The sequence below is a fragment of the Fragaria vesca genome, linkage group LG6 (assembly GCF_000184155.1).
Source record: "Fragaria vesca subsp. vesca linkage group LG6, FraVesHawaii_1.0, whole genome shotgun sequence".
NCBI classification, from domain to species: Eukaryota; Viridiplantae; Streptophyta; class Magnoliopsida; order Rosales; family Rosaceae; genus Fragaria; species Fragaria vesca.
In genome coordinates this window covers 37,322,419-37,340,062 of record NC_020496.1, presented here as the reverse complement: position 1 = coordinate 37,340,062, position 17,644 = coordinate 37,322,419, and the positions used below count along the sequence as shown (strand labels likewise).

General features: G+C 36.6%; 1 protein-coding gene and 1 non-coding gene across 2 annotated transcripts; one reads left to right on the top strand and one right to left on the bottom strand.

The window, feature by feature from the left end:
* Window positions 1-7,262: 7,262 nt before the first annotated feature.
* On the bottom strand, window positions 7,263-12,232 carry LOC101301893 (methionine--tRNA ligase-like). Its single transcript, XM_004304597.1, has 11 exons — window positions 11,621-12,232; window positions 11,393-11,542; window positions 11,121-11,288; window positions 10,771-10,895; window positions 10,436-10,529; window positions 9,911-10,009; window positions 8,876-9,056; window positions 8,655-8,770; window positions 8,314-8,469; window positions 7,909-8,037; window positions 7,263-7,811 (listed from the first exon to the last, which is right to left on the bottom strand). The coding sequence occupies exons 1-11, from the start codon at window positions 11,999-12,001 to the stop codon at window positions 7,638-7,640; spliced, it is 1,773 nt and encodes a 590-aa protein (XP_004304645.1). The 5' UTR covers window positions 12,002-12,232; the 3' UTR covers window positions 7,263-7,637.
* Window positions 12,233-12,385: 153 nt separating this feature from the next.
* On the top strand, window positions 12,386-14,020 carry LOC101299612. Its single transcript, XR_185138.1, has 3 exons — window positions 12,386-12,415; window positions 13,162-13,294; window positions 13,612-14,020. It is a non-coding gene; the product is annotated as an uncharacterized LOC101299612 (transcript).
* The last annotated feature ends 3,624 nt before the right edge of the window (window positions 14,021-17,644 follow it).

The following is a 17,644-nucleotide window of genomic DNA, read 5'->3' as shown; positions in this document are numbered from 1 at the left end:
ACCAAAGAAGTGAGAGATCTCCTTCCTCACTCTTTTACTGGTTTACATGGTTGTGGAATTTTGTAAAGCTGAATTAAGTGTTGCCAGAGTGAGTACTCACTTTCATTTCCTTCTTTCATTTACTGCTTCCTCTGCTCTCATCTGCATCACTGATCAAGATTCTTTATTTTGCTCTATAATTCTCTGCTACCCTTATCAACTTTCTCTCTCTCCCAAACACCAATGAATTATCCGAGTTTCAGCAGAGATAGATTCATAACTCCAATTTCCAAGTCCTCCCTTGGCCATTTTCTTCTTCAATCCTCAATCCACAAATATGCTCTTAAATTGGTACTAAGATTATCGTATAAGTAGAGTTCATGCACTAAAGATTAGCAAAGTTTCCCAATTTAAAAGGTAAATCTTTTTCATGGCTGAGAAATTAGTGCACGGATGTTTGTCCATGATTGATGATTGACTGTGACAAATATACGACATAGTCTAATAAATTAGCAGCTGATCGATTATGATCAAATTTCAAGTACCCTTTTCTCCATGCTCTGTCAAAGCCCTCTCTTTAATCTAACCCTACATGACCCACTTCACCAATCACCTGAAACTCTCTCAGTCTCTCTCTTATGGGCAACCCCAAGTTCCCTGTAAGGCTACTCATAGCTACACCCCAAGCTGTGATAGAGAGATTAGAGAATCCAATGTGGGGTTTTGAGGGCTTGTTTGGTGTAGCTCCAAGTTAAAATGCTTCAGGGCAATTGGTGACAACGACTACTCAGAGGTGTCTTCATTTGCTATGGAAATGTTATGTGCTTGTGGATAAGCTTGAGCCATGTTTATCATGCACCAAACACACCCAAATTGTTTAGGGTTTTGGAAATCTTTGCATAATTTTAAACAAAGGACTCTATAGGGATTAGGATCCTCTAGGGTTTTGGGTTTGAAAGAGAGTCATATATGCAGGCTATACTTAGTAAAACTTCGAGGGCAGATTATTCTGTCAGATTGAGGTCATTTTCTTTTGGATTTGGATAAGCAACAGAGTGCTTAGTGGTGTAGTTGTTAAACTTTGGTGCCTCATGATGTCATGAAATAGATCATGTTTTGTGTTTTCTAATCGGAGATCTTCTTTGACATAGTTTTTTACTTCCTAGATTAACTACTTGTTTCTTTTCATTTATATTTTAACTAGATTACTACAGATACTAATTAATCTTGCAAACGATGGCATCTAGCGCGCAACTGCTTCTATTCCAATGTTTGTGCCTATATCCTTAGCTTGATGTGCTTTTTGTTGATGTAGAGATAAATAATTTGTTTAGGTACTTGAAATACCCCGAGGTTGGTGTAGCAGGCATTAAGCGACTTAGAGAAGTACTGTAGAAGATAATGTGTTCAAATTGCCTCTAATAGGCAAGAACAAATATGAACTTATTCATCTCGCTCCTAAATGAACTATGCAAGAACTAGCGTATGTTTAATTCAATAAATTTCCTTTTAAATTGAGGTACGTGTTTGGATTGGGAGGAGACAACCCACCGCAAAACCGACTATTTTCTTTCCCAACGAGATTGCTAGCTCTTAAGTTTCTACATGTTCTGCACATCTTCATTACCATGCATAGGCACATTGCATGAGAGAAGTGGAAGTGTCATCCTTCATTTTCCCACTAAATGGAAGTGATGAAACTAACACAATGCATTCATATCTTATAAATTGCGAGAGTTGTCTACGGTACTGGGATGTATATAATACACCCATTTTATCATTAATTGAATAAAAATTACAAGTTAAATGAGTTAAATTTACAATATTGACAACAAAATTATTACATTTGTTTTATATATAGTTGAACCAAGTTACTACAACGACAACAAGTTGTTCATAAACCTGTAAATTGTCTTAAATTGAGTAATTAATTACTTCTAATAGAACAAAAATTATCCAATTAATAATTATCTTTATCAGAACGACAACAAATTTGTTGTCATGTCGGTAAATGTAGATATCTTAGAAAATTTGTTAGAATATATGTTCCAACTCGATAAGTGTCGGTTTCAACATACATTATCGATGTAACTGCTTGCAATTGACACTGGTCTCAATCTCACCACACACAGAAAACAATCCTTGTCGTTTCCTTTGGTATTCCCTTTTCAAACGACAATGGTAGATCTGCGATTAGACATAGCCTGTTCACAGATTGGAAGACATATATATGCTAGCTGGTTTCATTTTAACCAAGCAAGAAAAGAAAACAAAAAACCGAGCTCATATATGAAAGGGGCACTTGTCCTCATCATTGAAGGAGTACCCTTGCATCATATCTAATAAGATTTGCATCTTTCAAATCCAAGTTAGGCAGATCGAGTATTTCTTATAGTAATCATAGCTAGTCAAAATAAGATCAGCGACAGATTGGCCTGTGATATATGGGCGACATAGTTAAGTGTAAAACTTGTATCAGTTTTGGTTTAAGTGATTTGAGCCAATGCTTAGTTTAAGTAGGAAATCTTGGAAGATATATAATGATTATAATCTAAGATGTATAATGATTATAATCTAACATAAAGATGAAGGTCGACTACTGCTAACTTCTTTTTTTTTCGATACTATATAAACTGCCAACTAATTAAGTAGCACCCAATAATGCATGTATGGTATAGTTCGTTTTATATGTTAGGGTATTCCATATAGTCCCATTGTTTACAGTCATATCATAATGGTTAAAACCTCTTGAAATTTTGATTAGTCAATATAGTCCCGTTGATTCCATTACTAATTAGTAATTAGCAAGTTGGTAATCAAATTCAGGTCAGCTATCCAATTATGTAGTACAAAGAAATGCATGGTAGTTAGTTTCTTAGTGAAAGTGCAAGTGCAAGTTGAACACACTCTGTTGAGAAGTGTTTTTAAATTATGTCGTGTTAACACCACAATTCAAGAGCTTTACATACTTTATGTACGAAAAGAACTAGTCTTTGATGAACTCAAATGAGCATAAATGCAACAACTAATATTTCATGAGTCGGACTTAAGTGGATTCTAACTTTAAATGGATACCAACAACTCAAAGAACATAAATGCAACATCTAATCTTTCAGGAGTCGAACTTAAGTAGATTATAATTTTAAATGGATACCAACAAGTAAAAATCTGATATAACCTGAAACATCCCATACTAAATTTTCGGACAAAGCTCATAAATCCGAACCAATTTAGACTAAAATCAGATTCATAAATAAGGGTTGTTGAAGATCTTAAACCATACAAGAAAATCCTCCCAGCCAAATAGGGTTTAGGGGATATAATTGTGGGGATAGGCATAGAGTTTAGGGTTTAAGCTTTAAAGGAGTACAAGGAATCCTATGAAAACGAGTTCAAAGTTCGTAGACACGTACACATGGGTCACCCAAGGAATCCTAAGACCAAAAATCAATTAATTAACCTAAAAAAAAAAAAAAAATCCTCCCCTCTCAAATTCAACAAAAATAAAAAACCAACATTATTAAATCTCCGTTCATCGGTTTCCGTTCCCCGTTGGCCTCTGTTTGTTTGGCTGACTTTTGTTGTTTCTTAACGCGGTTTGAGCCTGCCCGAACTGCCCGTCGCTTCTGGCGGGAGACGACCTCACCGCTTTTTTTGGAATTTTATTAATTTTTGGCGCCAGAAATTTTGAGAAGCCCGCGAAATTTGTGGGCCGTGGACGGCCTCTGTGAATATGCCTTGTTCTATGTTTGCCGTAATTAGATTCTGAGTACTGTTCTCTCTTTTGGGCCGTATACGTCCAAAATAAGACCGGACCATCTGCACCGCTTGATCTGTCCCTCCCTTGGCCCCACCAACTTCTGTTTCTGGCCGTCAAATCAGGCGGCAGCGGGTCCCGCCTTCTGATGCAAACTATGTATATATATAATATGAAAGGGGTGTATTGTATAATATGAAACTAAAAAAGGTATGGTATATGAAATTATATAATTTGAAAGTTTAGGTGTATTTAATACATATTTTTAAAAATCTATCAAAGTTTACGTGTATTCAACTAGAGTTTAAAAAATCATTATGAATTTCATCAAAGTTTATGGGTATTTAATTAAGACTTTTTAAAATGAATAGAAGTTTAGATGTATTCAAAATATCATTTATACTTATGGAATTAATAACTCATGAATAATTGTGGACTTTATAGTGTAAATTACACACACCAAACTCCAATATTTTTCCATCCACTATAGCAAAGATTTGGAAAAGTCTACGACAGACTTTTTCTTTACATGTGAATAGGTTGATCCTGTGATACATCATTTTTTTTTCTTTTTATAATATTTTGTGTTATCAACGTTCTATTCTACCTTTTTTTTTCAATGTTTTTGAATGTTAACATTTTGTTGTCTTTCAATCGTAATGCTTGGAATCATTGATAACCTAAATATTATCTACTAACTCTTGATACTAGAACTACATGATCATATATTATATTATATTTGCGTACATGAATTAAACTTGTGAACATCGATCTAATGTCTCATTTTAGAACATGTGTTTTTGGTTAACTTACAAGTATGTGTGTTGGTACTTAAGTTAATATAATCTTTTTTGTTACCTATGTTTATGTATCTCAATTAAATATTACAACTGTATGCATCGAAATTAAATAGATAAGCACTAAACTTATAATCGGTGTCATTATGTGTTTGTCATTGCATCTTTGTTTTTTTTTCTTTTTTGTAACTCTGTAAATATTGAGAAATCTACGTAAGTCATTCATATGAAATCTGTAGATTTCAGAAATCAGTGAAAGTCTGTGATTCAAAATCGATGGTTTTAAGAAATCAGTGAAAGTCTATAAACTTTTCAAAGAGTCTGTAAACTTTTTAAAAAGTCAGTTAATTAAAATGAGTCTGTATGAATCCAAATACAATACACCCTAACTCAAATTACATGTAGACTTTTTTTTAGGAGAAAACATCCAAATTTTATTCAAAGCAAGAAAACAGGATTACAACGTTTGAGAATTATCGGTGGTGGAAATAATTTCCCCACTCTTATCCCTCCTACTCGAACTAGTTACGGGTTCGTCATTATTAATGACATCTATACAAGGACTAAAATATCGGGTTTCGAGGAAATTTTGACCCTCCAAAAATCTGATATTTCGAGGAAAATATCGAATTGTTATATTGATATTGATAAACTTTCGGGGAAAGTGATGAAACTTTAGTGAAAAACAATGGAATGTTTCGCCAGTACTAGGACTGTCATGAATTGAAAGAGAATTGAAAGATATATAATCAAATCAAGTACGTACATACCGAACTCGAGGTGTCCACCAGGGAGGGAAAATTTGGAATCACCAAGAGATGAGCGGCGCCGTCCCAACAACACCCTATTCCCTCTCAGCAAGCACACCACCACCACCACTTTGGGCCCCGCAGCTTCAACGATGACCATGTTTTATAGCTTGCTCGAGTTTTACGATTAATTTGTCGATCTGATGATGAGTGAGTACATTCAACCCGCAGTGACCTTCTTATATAAGAAATGGAGTCCCTGTGTAGCTCTGTTCTAGTCCCAGCAGGCTTCTATATGTTGATAGATTCATGAGCTGGTGCTGTGTTGCTTCCCTTAATTCGTTTCAATAACATATCATGCATATCATGCATCCTTTTTTCAATTCTCTAGCTAACAATTCCATCATTCATTTCTTAAGGGGGTTTAATTCGTTATCTCATGATCGATCGAGGTGTGTGTGTGAATCTGTATATATTTTTCCATTAAGAATATATTAACTTATGTCAATGCATGTTTATACGTACACACAAAGATTATCCTTAATTACAATTAGTCGAGACTTGGTTAACACGTACATAACTTGTATGAGTTCTATCTGTTTAGTTTAACTATAAAGTCTTGCGCTGTGTTGTTCTCGATCTTTTTATGTTTAATTTGACGTCTTTCAGCATATATATAACCAATTATAATTAAGGTGAGGAAAACGTTTAATTGATGAGCTAGTGCTCCCATAATATGTTACTCATGCTAGAGGGATTTGAAGAGAGTATCTTAAGATGTGTCTGACATCGATCTAGCTAATTGAAATTTTGAAGTCAATAACACATTCTCAATTCTATGATGTCTGACTTTCCTGAATGCCTGAATACATGAGGTTAGATAGTTTTTCCATATAAATAAAAGGGTAAAAGTTATAAATGGGCATTGTTGTTTAGGGTCATGGCTACGTTTGTCCCTGTGGTTTAAAAATGTCTAATGTTGGTCCTCGTGTTTTATATGTCGACCAATTTTAGTCTAATTATAACATTTCGTCTAACACCGTTAATGAGGTTATCACATGCCTGTCACATGCTGGGTTAATTTTGTCTTTTACCTTTAAACCTCAGTCACCCATTACTTGTCTACCACTGCACGTTTCATCTTCTATCGTCTCAAACCGCTCTCAGGAATACAAAAAAGAGAAGAACTGCCAGTTATGTTCATGGCTAAATGACTCATGGAGGAGAGAATCTTGATAGACGGCGTCATGACCCAGGTAAGAATATTGTAATCTATATTTGTGCTATTTTTCTTGGAAAAGAGTTAGCAAACTAGCTATATTTTGAGGGTTCAAATTCTATGTAAGTTGCTTTAGCGTAGGTTTTGAGTTTAGGTTCAAGTTCTATCTCTATAAAAAGTCTATGCAGTGAATTTCAATCTCAAATTTACTCAATATTCTTGGGTGATTAGATGTAATAGCTAATATACTAAGTTATGATTGTCGACAAAGGTAGAACACCTGAGTTTTGAATCATATATAATATCAATTTAGCATTAGATCAGATGTATAGCTGAATTAAACTGACCATGTAAAAGCTCAAACAAAGTAGTGGCACCAGGGACATATTTATAGATGAGCGTCTTCGTACTATATACAAATTGAAAAATGTTTTCCTTTCAGATCTTTCTTCTTTTTTTTAATCAAAGCCTTATATTTAATCAAATTGAATATAATGATACATTGAATTGAAGCTTTATTAGTGCGCATGGTACCTACAGATCTTTAATCAAATTGAAGGTAATGATACATTGAATTATAATTGGGATGAGATTCCTGATGACCTACTCTCTCAAATCCCTGATGATTTGTTTAACCAAGTTTCCAGTCAATTTCAACATACTAGAGTGTCTTCTTGCGATGTGGAACATGTATTGACTGAAGAAGAGAATTGTGTAATTGAAGAAGAGGAAGACATGTATGAAAGGGAAGATGATCAATTGCAACAGAACCCTCGATATGAACATTGAGAAAAAATGGTAAAAGACAAAATTAACTCAGTATGTGATAACTCACTAACGGTGTTAAACAGAATGCTATAATTAGACTAAAATTAGTCTACATATAAAACACGAGGACCAACATTAGACATTTTTAAACAACGAGGACAAACATAGCCATGACCCCAAACCACGGGGACCATTTATAACTTTTACCCTAAATAAAAAGTAGGTTTATTGTTGAAGATAACATTACACTAAACGGATTCAATCTCCGATTTAATCTCTGACAGGAGTAATTCGGTGATCCGATATATGTTTTGGGGAAAAAACTTGAAAATGTAAGTATGAACGGGGGGATGAAAGGAGTGAAATCTTTAAGCTTCAACCACCTGTTGAGGCTTTGGTAACTTGTTCTTTTTCACCTTTTTGGGTGCTTCGGGTGCTTGGACCCTCTTTTCTTCTTCTGTCTGGCTTTCAATTCTTGCAAAAATTGGTTGAGGTTGAGCCATGACCTGACCACCTTTAAGCCCACCCCACTTGGTGTCACTCTGCAATGTAAAAATGCATGTTAGTTTATCAAACAAGTAGCTGGATAGTTCAGGCATAACAAAACTACATTTATGCAACAAAGCCTTTGAGAGGTACCCAGGTAGCAGCATCAAACTGATCCTTTGAGTAGCCAAGCTGTCCATATATTCTCCAACTTAAACTTGGTGTGACAGGGGATAATGCAATAGCTATAATCCGCATTGCTTCTAATATTATTACAAGATCCTGCTCCACAAGCAAAAAGATTTTTAGAAAAGGCAATTGTGTATTGCCCCTCATATACAAATATTCAACACGTTGATTTATGATGAGCAAATGACCTACTTTTTCAAAGAAGCATCATAATTTAACATTGTTTGACTTAAACACATGATTTTATCTAGAGACCTCCTGGGAGAAAGGAAAGTTATGTACAACTATGCTAGTGATTGAAGGAAATATGAACACATACAAACCCGCACAAACACATAACCCACAGATTTATGAAATACAAATGACCACCTTTGCAGCAGCTTCACTTGCATCACCCCCTTGCTTAAAGAGAGACCATGGTGCACGCCCATCCATGTATGAATTTCCAGCATTGCTGATCTCAAGAACAGCCTCACAAGCTGATGATAGTGAGAGGTTTTCATAATCAACCCGAGCTTTTTCAACCTACAGAAGTATGAACATGTTGTCACGACTAGGATAAATGGTTGCTTGCAACCAGTTAAACACATGAATGATGATACTTGCAAGAAGGCTTCCATGGCTTGCAAACCTGACTACATTTAGTAATTCCACTAATTTGTATTCTTGCAAATCATGAGGGTGTGTCTAAAGTTTCATGAAAATATTACCAACTTTTCCACAGTGTCCTTGAATGTAGTTCCTTCAGCTGCAGTACTTGAATCAATTACCAAAGTAGATTGGCAGTTCTTCTTAAGAAGGCCCAGAGTGCGGTTAAGCAGATTTCCTGTAGAATAAGGTAAAAACAAAGTTGTCAAAAGATAATAATGAAAAAATTGCCTATCATGATTCATGAACCCAAAAGACCATTCATGAGGTTGCAGTGATATACCGATTGAATTGGCAAGATGAGCATTGACAATATTGATGAAACGATCTTCTGAATAATCCCCATCACTACCAAATTCCACCTCCCTGATGAAGAAGTACCTGACCGCATCGGACCCGAATTTATGAACCAAATCATTTGGTTCAATTGTATTCCCTAGTGATTTCCCCATCTTCATACCATCCTATAAATTTAAAAATAAAAAGCATTGCTGCATGACATAAAATTATATACATGAGATGAAAATTCAAAATTCCTGCTCACTTGCACTACTGTTATTGTTTCAAGTTGGATGAGCATCTATAATATCCATCACTTTCCACAGTTAGAGCTGCAGTAATGCCTTGGTTTTGACTCTAGATCATATCAACTAAAGACTAAAGGACTGACAGCTAATTCAGAAGTCTGTCCTACTGCTTCAGGGTAAAACTCTCAACTATCCATATACAGAAGACTTCCAAAACAACTTTTATTCTATAACACTCTGAGAAAACCTCACATAATGAGTTAATTCAGCATGACCGCAGCTTTTGAAGAACTCATACTCATCTATCAATTATTGATAGATGGCATTAGGCTGTCTCCAATCTACTGACACACTCAGTTAATGAAACACCGAATATCATGCACTACTGATCAGAGTGCACAAGGCTAACAAGTTATAGTCAAGAGGACCATCACTCATGTGTCCAGATCCTTAATACGCCTCCAATAAGTCAAATTATGCCCCATCACTCAAATTCTATTTACAATTAGTTTCTGGTACGACCATTCAATAAACCTGTGGCATCTCTCAAATTGGAGTCACAGACATGTTACACATCTAGATGAAGACAGCAATGACTGAGTCAGCATATTTAAACTAAAAATAATCCACTTTAAAGTTCAGAAACTATGCCATGTCCTAGGCTTCAAACAGTTAAAATTGAGAAGACAGAAAATTCATCCATGATTCCAATACCAATGCTCTACGAGAAACTGCACTATACAAATGAGTTTCAGGTGTGGCTTTCAGAAGTAAATACTGAGTTTATATACCTTTGTCAAGAACCCATGGCCAAACACCATCTTAGGAAGGCCCAGTCCAGCAGACATTAGCATAGCTGGCCAGTACACTGCATGAAAACGTAAAATATCCTGCGAATGACAAAACACCAACTATCAAACACATAGAACATGTAAGAATGCTAATACAAAGCTTAGGGGCATATACTACAGCTGCTTGCCAGTTAAGAATAGTGGATGAAAGATTATAATCCTTAAAATCCTTAGAAGTAGAAACCAATAAAGATGCCCAGAACTTAACTCACTCCCACAGGTCTTCCCTCTCCCACCCATAGGTTTCAAATAATCTTTTATTAATTTCCATCCACACCACCCAAACTACAGTTAAGACATCTAAATTACCATTACTGGTCAACAATAAGGTCTCTGGAGGAGGATTATTAAAATGCAACTCAAAGATTTCACCAAAATTAAGTCATTGGTTGTCTTGTTTATTTCATCCAGGATTCAGGATACTTTTGAAAACATCAAGAAAAAAAGTCATGGATAGCACCATACCTTGCCAATCAAGTGTAGTGAGGCAGGCCATCCTGATGAAACGGCTCTTCCTAAACTAGGTTGCTCCATATCATCTGAGAGTGCTGATATATACCTGCACAAGAGATTTTGAATATGTAAAATGAACAACAAATTTCTAACAAGCATAAAGATAGTAATGAAAGATGATGAATAGATTAGGTCACCATTACTTGTCTAAGTTATTTATCTATGTCTGCCATACGTTTGGAATAATATATGACCTCATGGCACTAATTTCTAACAAGAACTTAGAAGTTAACAATCAGAGAGAATATGATTTATAGGTGAAGGGAAGCCTGAGGGAGGGAATTTACCCCAATAGAGCATCAAACCAAACATAAATGGTTTGCTTGCTATCATTAGGAACTGGGATGCCCCAATCCACTAATGCTCGAGAAATGGAAAAGTCTCGTAGGCCGCTTTTAATCCAACTTTGCACCTTCAGGAAAAGGAACAGCATACTTTAGGTTTTAAAGAGCAAGAAAAAGCTACAAGGCTTTACAGAGACTAGAGAAGGTTCTCAATGTTGTGTAAATTATAGATGTTGTTATCAGCAGTTTCAATTGCTTTCTCAATGAAGCTCTTTAATGAAATGACATCAATCTCAAAATGCATAAAAATAAGTCGCATACTTGAGCAAACCAATATAATTTGGTCCACTTACCTCGTTAAGACGGTATGAAGGCTGCACAAAATTCGGATTCTTGGCCAAAGTTTCTTCCAGCCGTTTCTGATACTTGGACAATGCAAAGAAGAAATTATCCTCTTTCCGTGCAACACACGGCTTTAGATGCGTGGGGCAACAGTTATTCTCAAGCAGTTCTTTCTCATCCTGCAGAATATACATATCTAATGATCATAATCCAGCTTCTAAGTAGCCACCACACCTTATCATGTACATGTAACCAACTGAAAAGAATAGCTAACGAATGATACCTTATACTCTTCACAGCTGATACAATAAAGTCCCTCATAATCAGCTCTATAAATGTCACCATTGTTTAGTACCCTAGAGTAAAACTCCTTCACAATTGCTTCATGCTTGGGATCAGTTGTCCGAATGAACTTGTCATACCCTATATCTAACTGTAAAAATAAATAAATAAAAACAATCACAAACCCAAAAACTCAACAAAAAACAGTAAATTTCCAACAGAAACATACATTTTTCCAGAGAGATATGTAGGACTGTGAAATGAGGTCGCAGTGTTGGGCAGGGGAGGAGTTATTAGCTGCGGCAGCGGTAGCAATCTTTTCACCGTGCTCGTCAGTCCCGGTGATGAAAATGACCGTCTTGCCGAGCAGCCTCTGGAAGCGAGCAATGGCGTCGGCGGCGATGGTGGTGTAGGCGCTGCCCATGTGAGGAGGGGCGTTGACGTAATAAAGAGGAGTGGTGAGGACAAAAGGGTCATTGGCGGAGGCGCGGGCGGAGAAGGTTTTTTTGGAGAGACGGAAGTGGAGGTGGGTGGTGAGACGGGTGGAGTTGAGAGGGTTTATGGGGTTTAAGAAGCAGTTGATTCTAGCTCCTGCTGCTGCAGCCGCCATTTTTGGTTGGAAGGGATTGGTTTGGTTGGTCTGTTTGGATGAGGTGAGTTGGGGGAGTTCGAGTTTCAAAGGTTCTCAAGTAGTTGCTGGTCGGTCTTGGGTTGGACACACGCGGTTGGCGAGCGCGTCGTGCGTGGGTTTTAATTTACATATGATTATTCAAGTCTGTCTCTCTCATCGATCTTGGTCTCGGCAACACTGATGGCAGATTTGCCTTTCTGAAATCGTCAATGACAACCTCTGCTCATTGAATCTCAGTACCTGATTCTGGTAAGTACCAAGATTCCATCTTTCTCTTTGATTTGATTTGATTCAGTTTATGTTGTTGGGATTTAATTTGCAAACTGTGTATGAGCAGTAGGAAATACTTGGAGAATTTAATCAATGGGTCTCAGAGTCTATGGATGGTATTTGGTAACAAACGGGTCTGATTGATGTGGTTATCCTTCATCAAACATTTGGAATCTTAGAATGCTTCCAATTGATATTGAGTTCAATACTTGCAGGAATTCTAATATGTGATTCAGTATAAACCATCTGGCTGGGCACCAAACTGAATTCTTTGTAACTAGTTAATCAAAGAGAGCTGTGGCAATTTAAGCAAAAGAATGTCATTTGGTTAGATTAGAGACGTGGAACTGTTTTTCGCTTTGGTTAGATTAGAGACGTGGAGTTGTTGTCTGTGTTGTGTTGATTTTGGGTTTTTGCTGTAAACTAGTTCAGGGATGGGAATTTGAGGTTTGGGACTGTTGGGGTTTGATAAAAGCTTGAATTAGGTAATTGGATTTTGATCAAAGTTCTGGCTTTTGTATGGGATTTGGTGAGAAAGATTGAGAATTTGATGATGGACTGAAGATTGTAGAATTATGATTTGTGTGTTGTGGATTTGGTGAGAAATAGATGGCAACGCCATCTCCGAACTCATCTCCTTCAGTTGTGTCACCATCTTCTAGTACTTGTTCAACACCACCACCACAGCCCAATGTGGAATCACCCGATTCCTCAAACACTTCAATTCAATCCAGGTGTTAGAAATATCTGCCATGGATCATTGAACTTGTATTTGTTTTAACCTAGCAATCATACTATCTTGTCGTACATGTTTGTTTCACTGTTTTGCGAGATTTTATTTAATTATGTTTGGCAATTTTTCGCTGCAGAGGAGACTAGGAAAGGAATTGGCTCTCTTTGGTGGAGCTCCCCCTGCTGCTGAGGGAGAAGCTGACGAGAATGATGAGGGAAATGCGAGCCAGGAGGAAGATGAAGAGAGTGAGCCAGATACACCAATCGCTGGTACTTTCAAAAACCCTGTAATGCTTACATTCCACTATATTGTGTCAGTATCTGGAGATCATGGCTGACTATCTTGGTTACTCTAGTGCTGCTAAACCCTGCTGCCTATCACTGTAGTTTTCCAGTGCATTTCTGGGATAGTAAATCTAGATTTGCTTCCTGAAACCCATATTTCCAGGTTTCAGATAATTTCGTTTGTGAGCTAATTTTTATTACATTTTCATTGTTTTCTGCTGTTCAGCAAGAATTCTTTTCTTGATAGATTCTTCGAGGGGTAGCTTATATTCTCATGTTTTGTCTTTCTCTGAATATTGCAGTAAATTTCTTAGTTTTAGTGGTCAGAGTGAATTAGAGAACCTTGAGAAAGTAATACATGACTCCATCATGGAGATTTTTAAAGCAAGAGAAAGAAAGGCCCTGAATGGAGAAGTAGATGGATTTGGGAGTGACTTCCGTGGATTACTGTTAAACGCTCATTCATGATATGAACGAAAAATAAAATAGGATGCCTTTTTCTACTCAGTGTCTTCCGCTTCAAGTATTTTGTAGTTGAAATTTCACAGCTGTTTATCTGTAGAACAGAGTAAACTAGTTCTGAATTCAGAACTTCCAACTTTGGTCAGGCTTGAGGCTCCTTGAGAAAAGATAAATCTGAAAGGCCCGTGATTTGTTCACATTTGCAAGATATAATTAGAACCTCCACCACTCAAAGGTGGAATTATATGCACATTGTCTTAAGGTAGCTATGAGCAGATTTATAGATTAGGGAATGTACTGTCACTTCTGTAGCAACTGATTTGTCATTGAGTTATAGCATTTAGCTATCTACAGGCTGACTTTCACCTTGTTTCAGTTGATCATATAAATGATGTTGATAGTCTAGGTATCTATCTCATCATCAAACAAAACCTTAATATAAGTGGCATATCCCAGAGGGACTTAGTGATAATAATATAATATTGAATGAAAGTGCATTAAAGAGAGTTGACTGGAAATCTATATGCTCAAAATCAATTTTTTTAAAATGTGATTTACTTCAGCTGCAACTACAGAGTGGCAGAGAGAGAAGGAAAACCCCTTGTGATTGCTTCTATCTTTCACATCGGTCATAGATTTTACATTCAAAAGTTTCTGACTTGAGTTAGAATGGTTCCCATTTATTATTCTTACAGCATCAAAGTACCTGCAACTTCTTTTATTTTGGAGTTCATTTAGGGGGGTTTTAGGGATTCTGTGGCGGTTTTGGCTTCAAGCTTCATAAGCTGACATTTGTAAACAATCTATTTTGGTTTCTGTGATTCTTCTTATTTGGGTTGTGTTGATGTGATGTCTAATTGAGCTCGTTGATAGCAACTATATATGAGTTGGACGTTTCTCTTGAACTGCCATACATATTGGTGTTAAGAAAATTGTGTATTTCATCAAAACAACTCTTCAGATTGTGGCACATGTGTGGAGACATACGCAGTAAACGAGTTGGATGTTTCTCCTCACTGGTGCATTATGTGTAAAAACGATGGGGGTAACTGCCATCACATCATCCTGCATATATTGTGGTGGGGGATATTTTAAGAAGGCCTAATGCGAGCTCGGTTCGTTTTTTTTTTAATATATATTTTTTTAATATATATATTTTTATAATGCTTGTATAGGATACAATGCTGGGTAGGGAAAAACTAAAATTATATGGGGTTGATTGTTACTAGCTGTTAGTGGTGGGGCTATTTGGTAGGAACAAAATAAGACTTTTGAAGACTACAAATGGGCAGTAGTGAAGGTGATTTCAAAAAGAATCAAATTCTGCTTCACTCTTTGGACATTGGTTTCTGTAGATTTGTGGATTTTCTTTTCCTGTCATATGTTTAAACCGGAAGCTGTTATCGGTTTAGATTTTCTGATATGGGTGGTTCCTAGCTTGTCTTTCCTAAGAGTAGAAAGTAGCTGTATTGATCTATACTAGTTTCTCGTTTATTAATATTGGAGATCGATTTTGTGTTTAGGTTCCTGTAGATAGTAATGTAGTTTCAATGTGCAATGTAGAGTTCGTTTAAAGATCCCTGTGGAGTAGATTTAATACTACAATTAGATTATTAGTGAAAGTCTCTATCAAATGGTGTGGACCTTGATATATGCAAGCCACACCCTGACTGAGGTTTTTTCAAAGGACCATACTTGGCTAATTGAGTTTTTCTTTTGAAAAAGTTCATTTAGCATGGCAAGAACTCAACAGAATAACTGAATATGTTGGAAGCATGGAGGAGTTTCTGGTCTCTTACATTTCCAAATATGAGCTCATATGGTTATGTCTTTGTGTGTTGATGCCTTTTTATGTGTTGGGTGGTGGTCACTAAGGGGAGTAGTAGATTACGAACTATATTATTCCACATAGTGTTGTAGGCTTCTAATCAAGAATTCAGGATTACCAGCATGAGTTGTCTTTTGCCTGTGTATATATACATATAGAGGGCAATACATATGTATGTATATGCCCAATCAGTGTCGACTTAATTAGGTTGAAATGGAGGAGCAGTTGGAACTATGTTTTAGTGACCATTCCCGATCAGTGTGGCAGTTTTTCATGTTTATGCATGGTCTGATCTAGCTTGAGAACGAGTGCACTTTGGCAGGCACACCAGCCTTGACTAAAATATTTTCATCCATTCTGCAACTTTTGCCCGGATTTTAGTAATCACGCAGACCTGGCTTCATTTACCAGCCAGTTTTCTATGCAACTCTAAATACTATTAGAGGTGTTTTGGTCTTTGATCTAGTGGAAATTATCATCTCTTGCTCTAAATACTTTTGAGATCTTGTAAAAAATAAAGGGGTGAAGCAGGATAAACTGGTGAAATCATCCTCTACATACTGATTCCCTCTTGTGCGCTTTCGATGGAAGTTTTTCAGACAAAAAAAAGCTGATTTTTAGAATTGAATAGCCTTGGTCTCTAAAACCAAGTCTGATTATATAGAACAAACTTCCCTATGCTGTTTTTGATCCTTCTCAACACACTGCTGGGAAATTTGCCCTCTGGTTCATGTCTCATCAAAAAAGTCTTAGTAAGAACAAAATGGAAGGTCTCCAAAGTGTTAGAATAATGGTCTGCTTTTTGTTGCTTCATCTCCTATTATATGTTCTGATAGCACAATAGTAACAACACCCTTTATTCCCTCTTCCAGCACAACTCCCTGTATTCATGTTTCAGCTGCAACAATCTTTAATGTTGATTGTGCTGGACAACAAGATGACCAAATCGTCTTTGGTAATGTCATTACCGTAATACTGCAACTCTTGATGTGTCTCGCCTTGCTGCTCGTGTCAAAGGGAAAAAGTATCGATGCTTTACCAAAGCTTGGTTGTTCATGCCAAGGATTAATCTTGGTTGTTGGAGTATTCAAGGTCTCAATGACCCTTGAAAGCAACTGGATTGTTGAATCTAGCTCGTCTCTATTCATCACCTCCATCTATTACGGCCAATTTGTAGAGCATTTTGTCCAAACTAATAAAGAGTAAGGTTATTTTTCCGGAGCTCTAGCTGCCTAAGGTAAGGTTAAGTTTCCGGAGACATAACATCAAAGAACAGAGTAAACTAGTTAACAACTATTAGGGGGAGTTTCTAATCTTGCAGGCGAAGAATGATCCATGCTAAGTTGGAATGTTCACAAACTCTGAATATCAAGTGATCCCGGCCATCTCAGGCAGCTTATAATTGTCTTGGTATAAAATATCAAAAATCCAAGATCCAACAACACCAGCTTATAGGTTTGTTCTTTTTATAACCATGGTCTTCAATAACATAATGCTCTCTCTCAAACTGTAGCGCAACATGATTCTAACAATTAGAGACAAAAAAAGGAAGTATCAATTAGTGACTACGAAGTTTGAGGTGAGCTAGTAGCTTACTGAAGTTTTGATCTTTCTCTTCTACGCGCGAGCTTAAGTAATGCTACACTCACCTCACAAATCGGTGAGTGAAACAGTGTATTATGGAATGAATGAATGAATATGCCGTTGCATCTTGTATTATGGCCTCAAGTAGCATCGTTGCCGTTGGTGTTGATCTAGATTTAAAGTTTTAAACCAACAAACAAAGATTGACCTCCCTGTATTTCTAATTTTCAATAGAATGAGATTTGTGATCAAGTTGGTTTCCTGATTTTGGAAGTTATACTCTTAACAATCTGTTTTCCCTGGTTTTGTTTCTGATGTATAATATGTTTATAAATCATAAAGCTGGGAAAAAGCCACAACCATTCTACATATCAATTTCCAGCCAACAGTTCTAATAAATCGGTTTGCTTCCGACGTAATGGTTAACTGGTGTGCTAGCCAAATTGATTCATTATAGATAT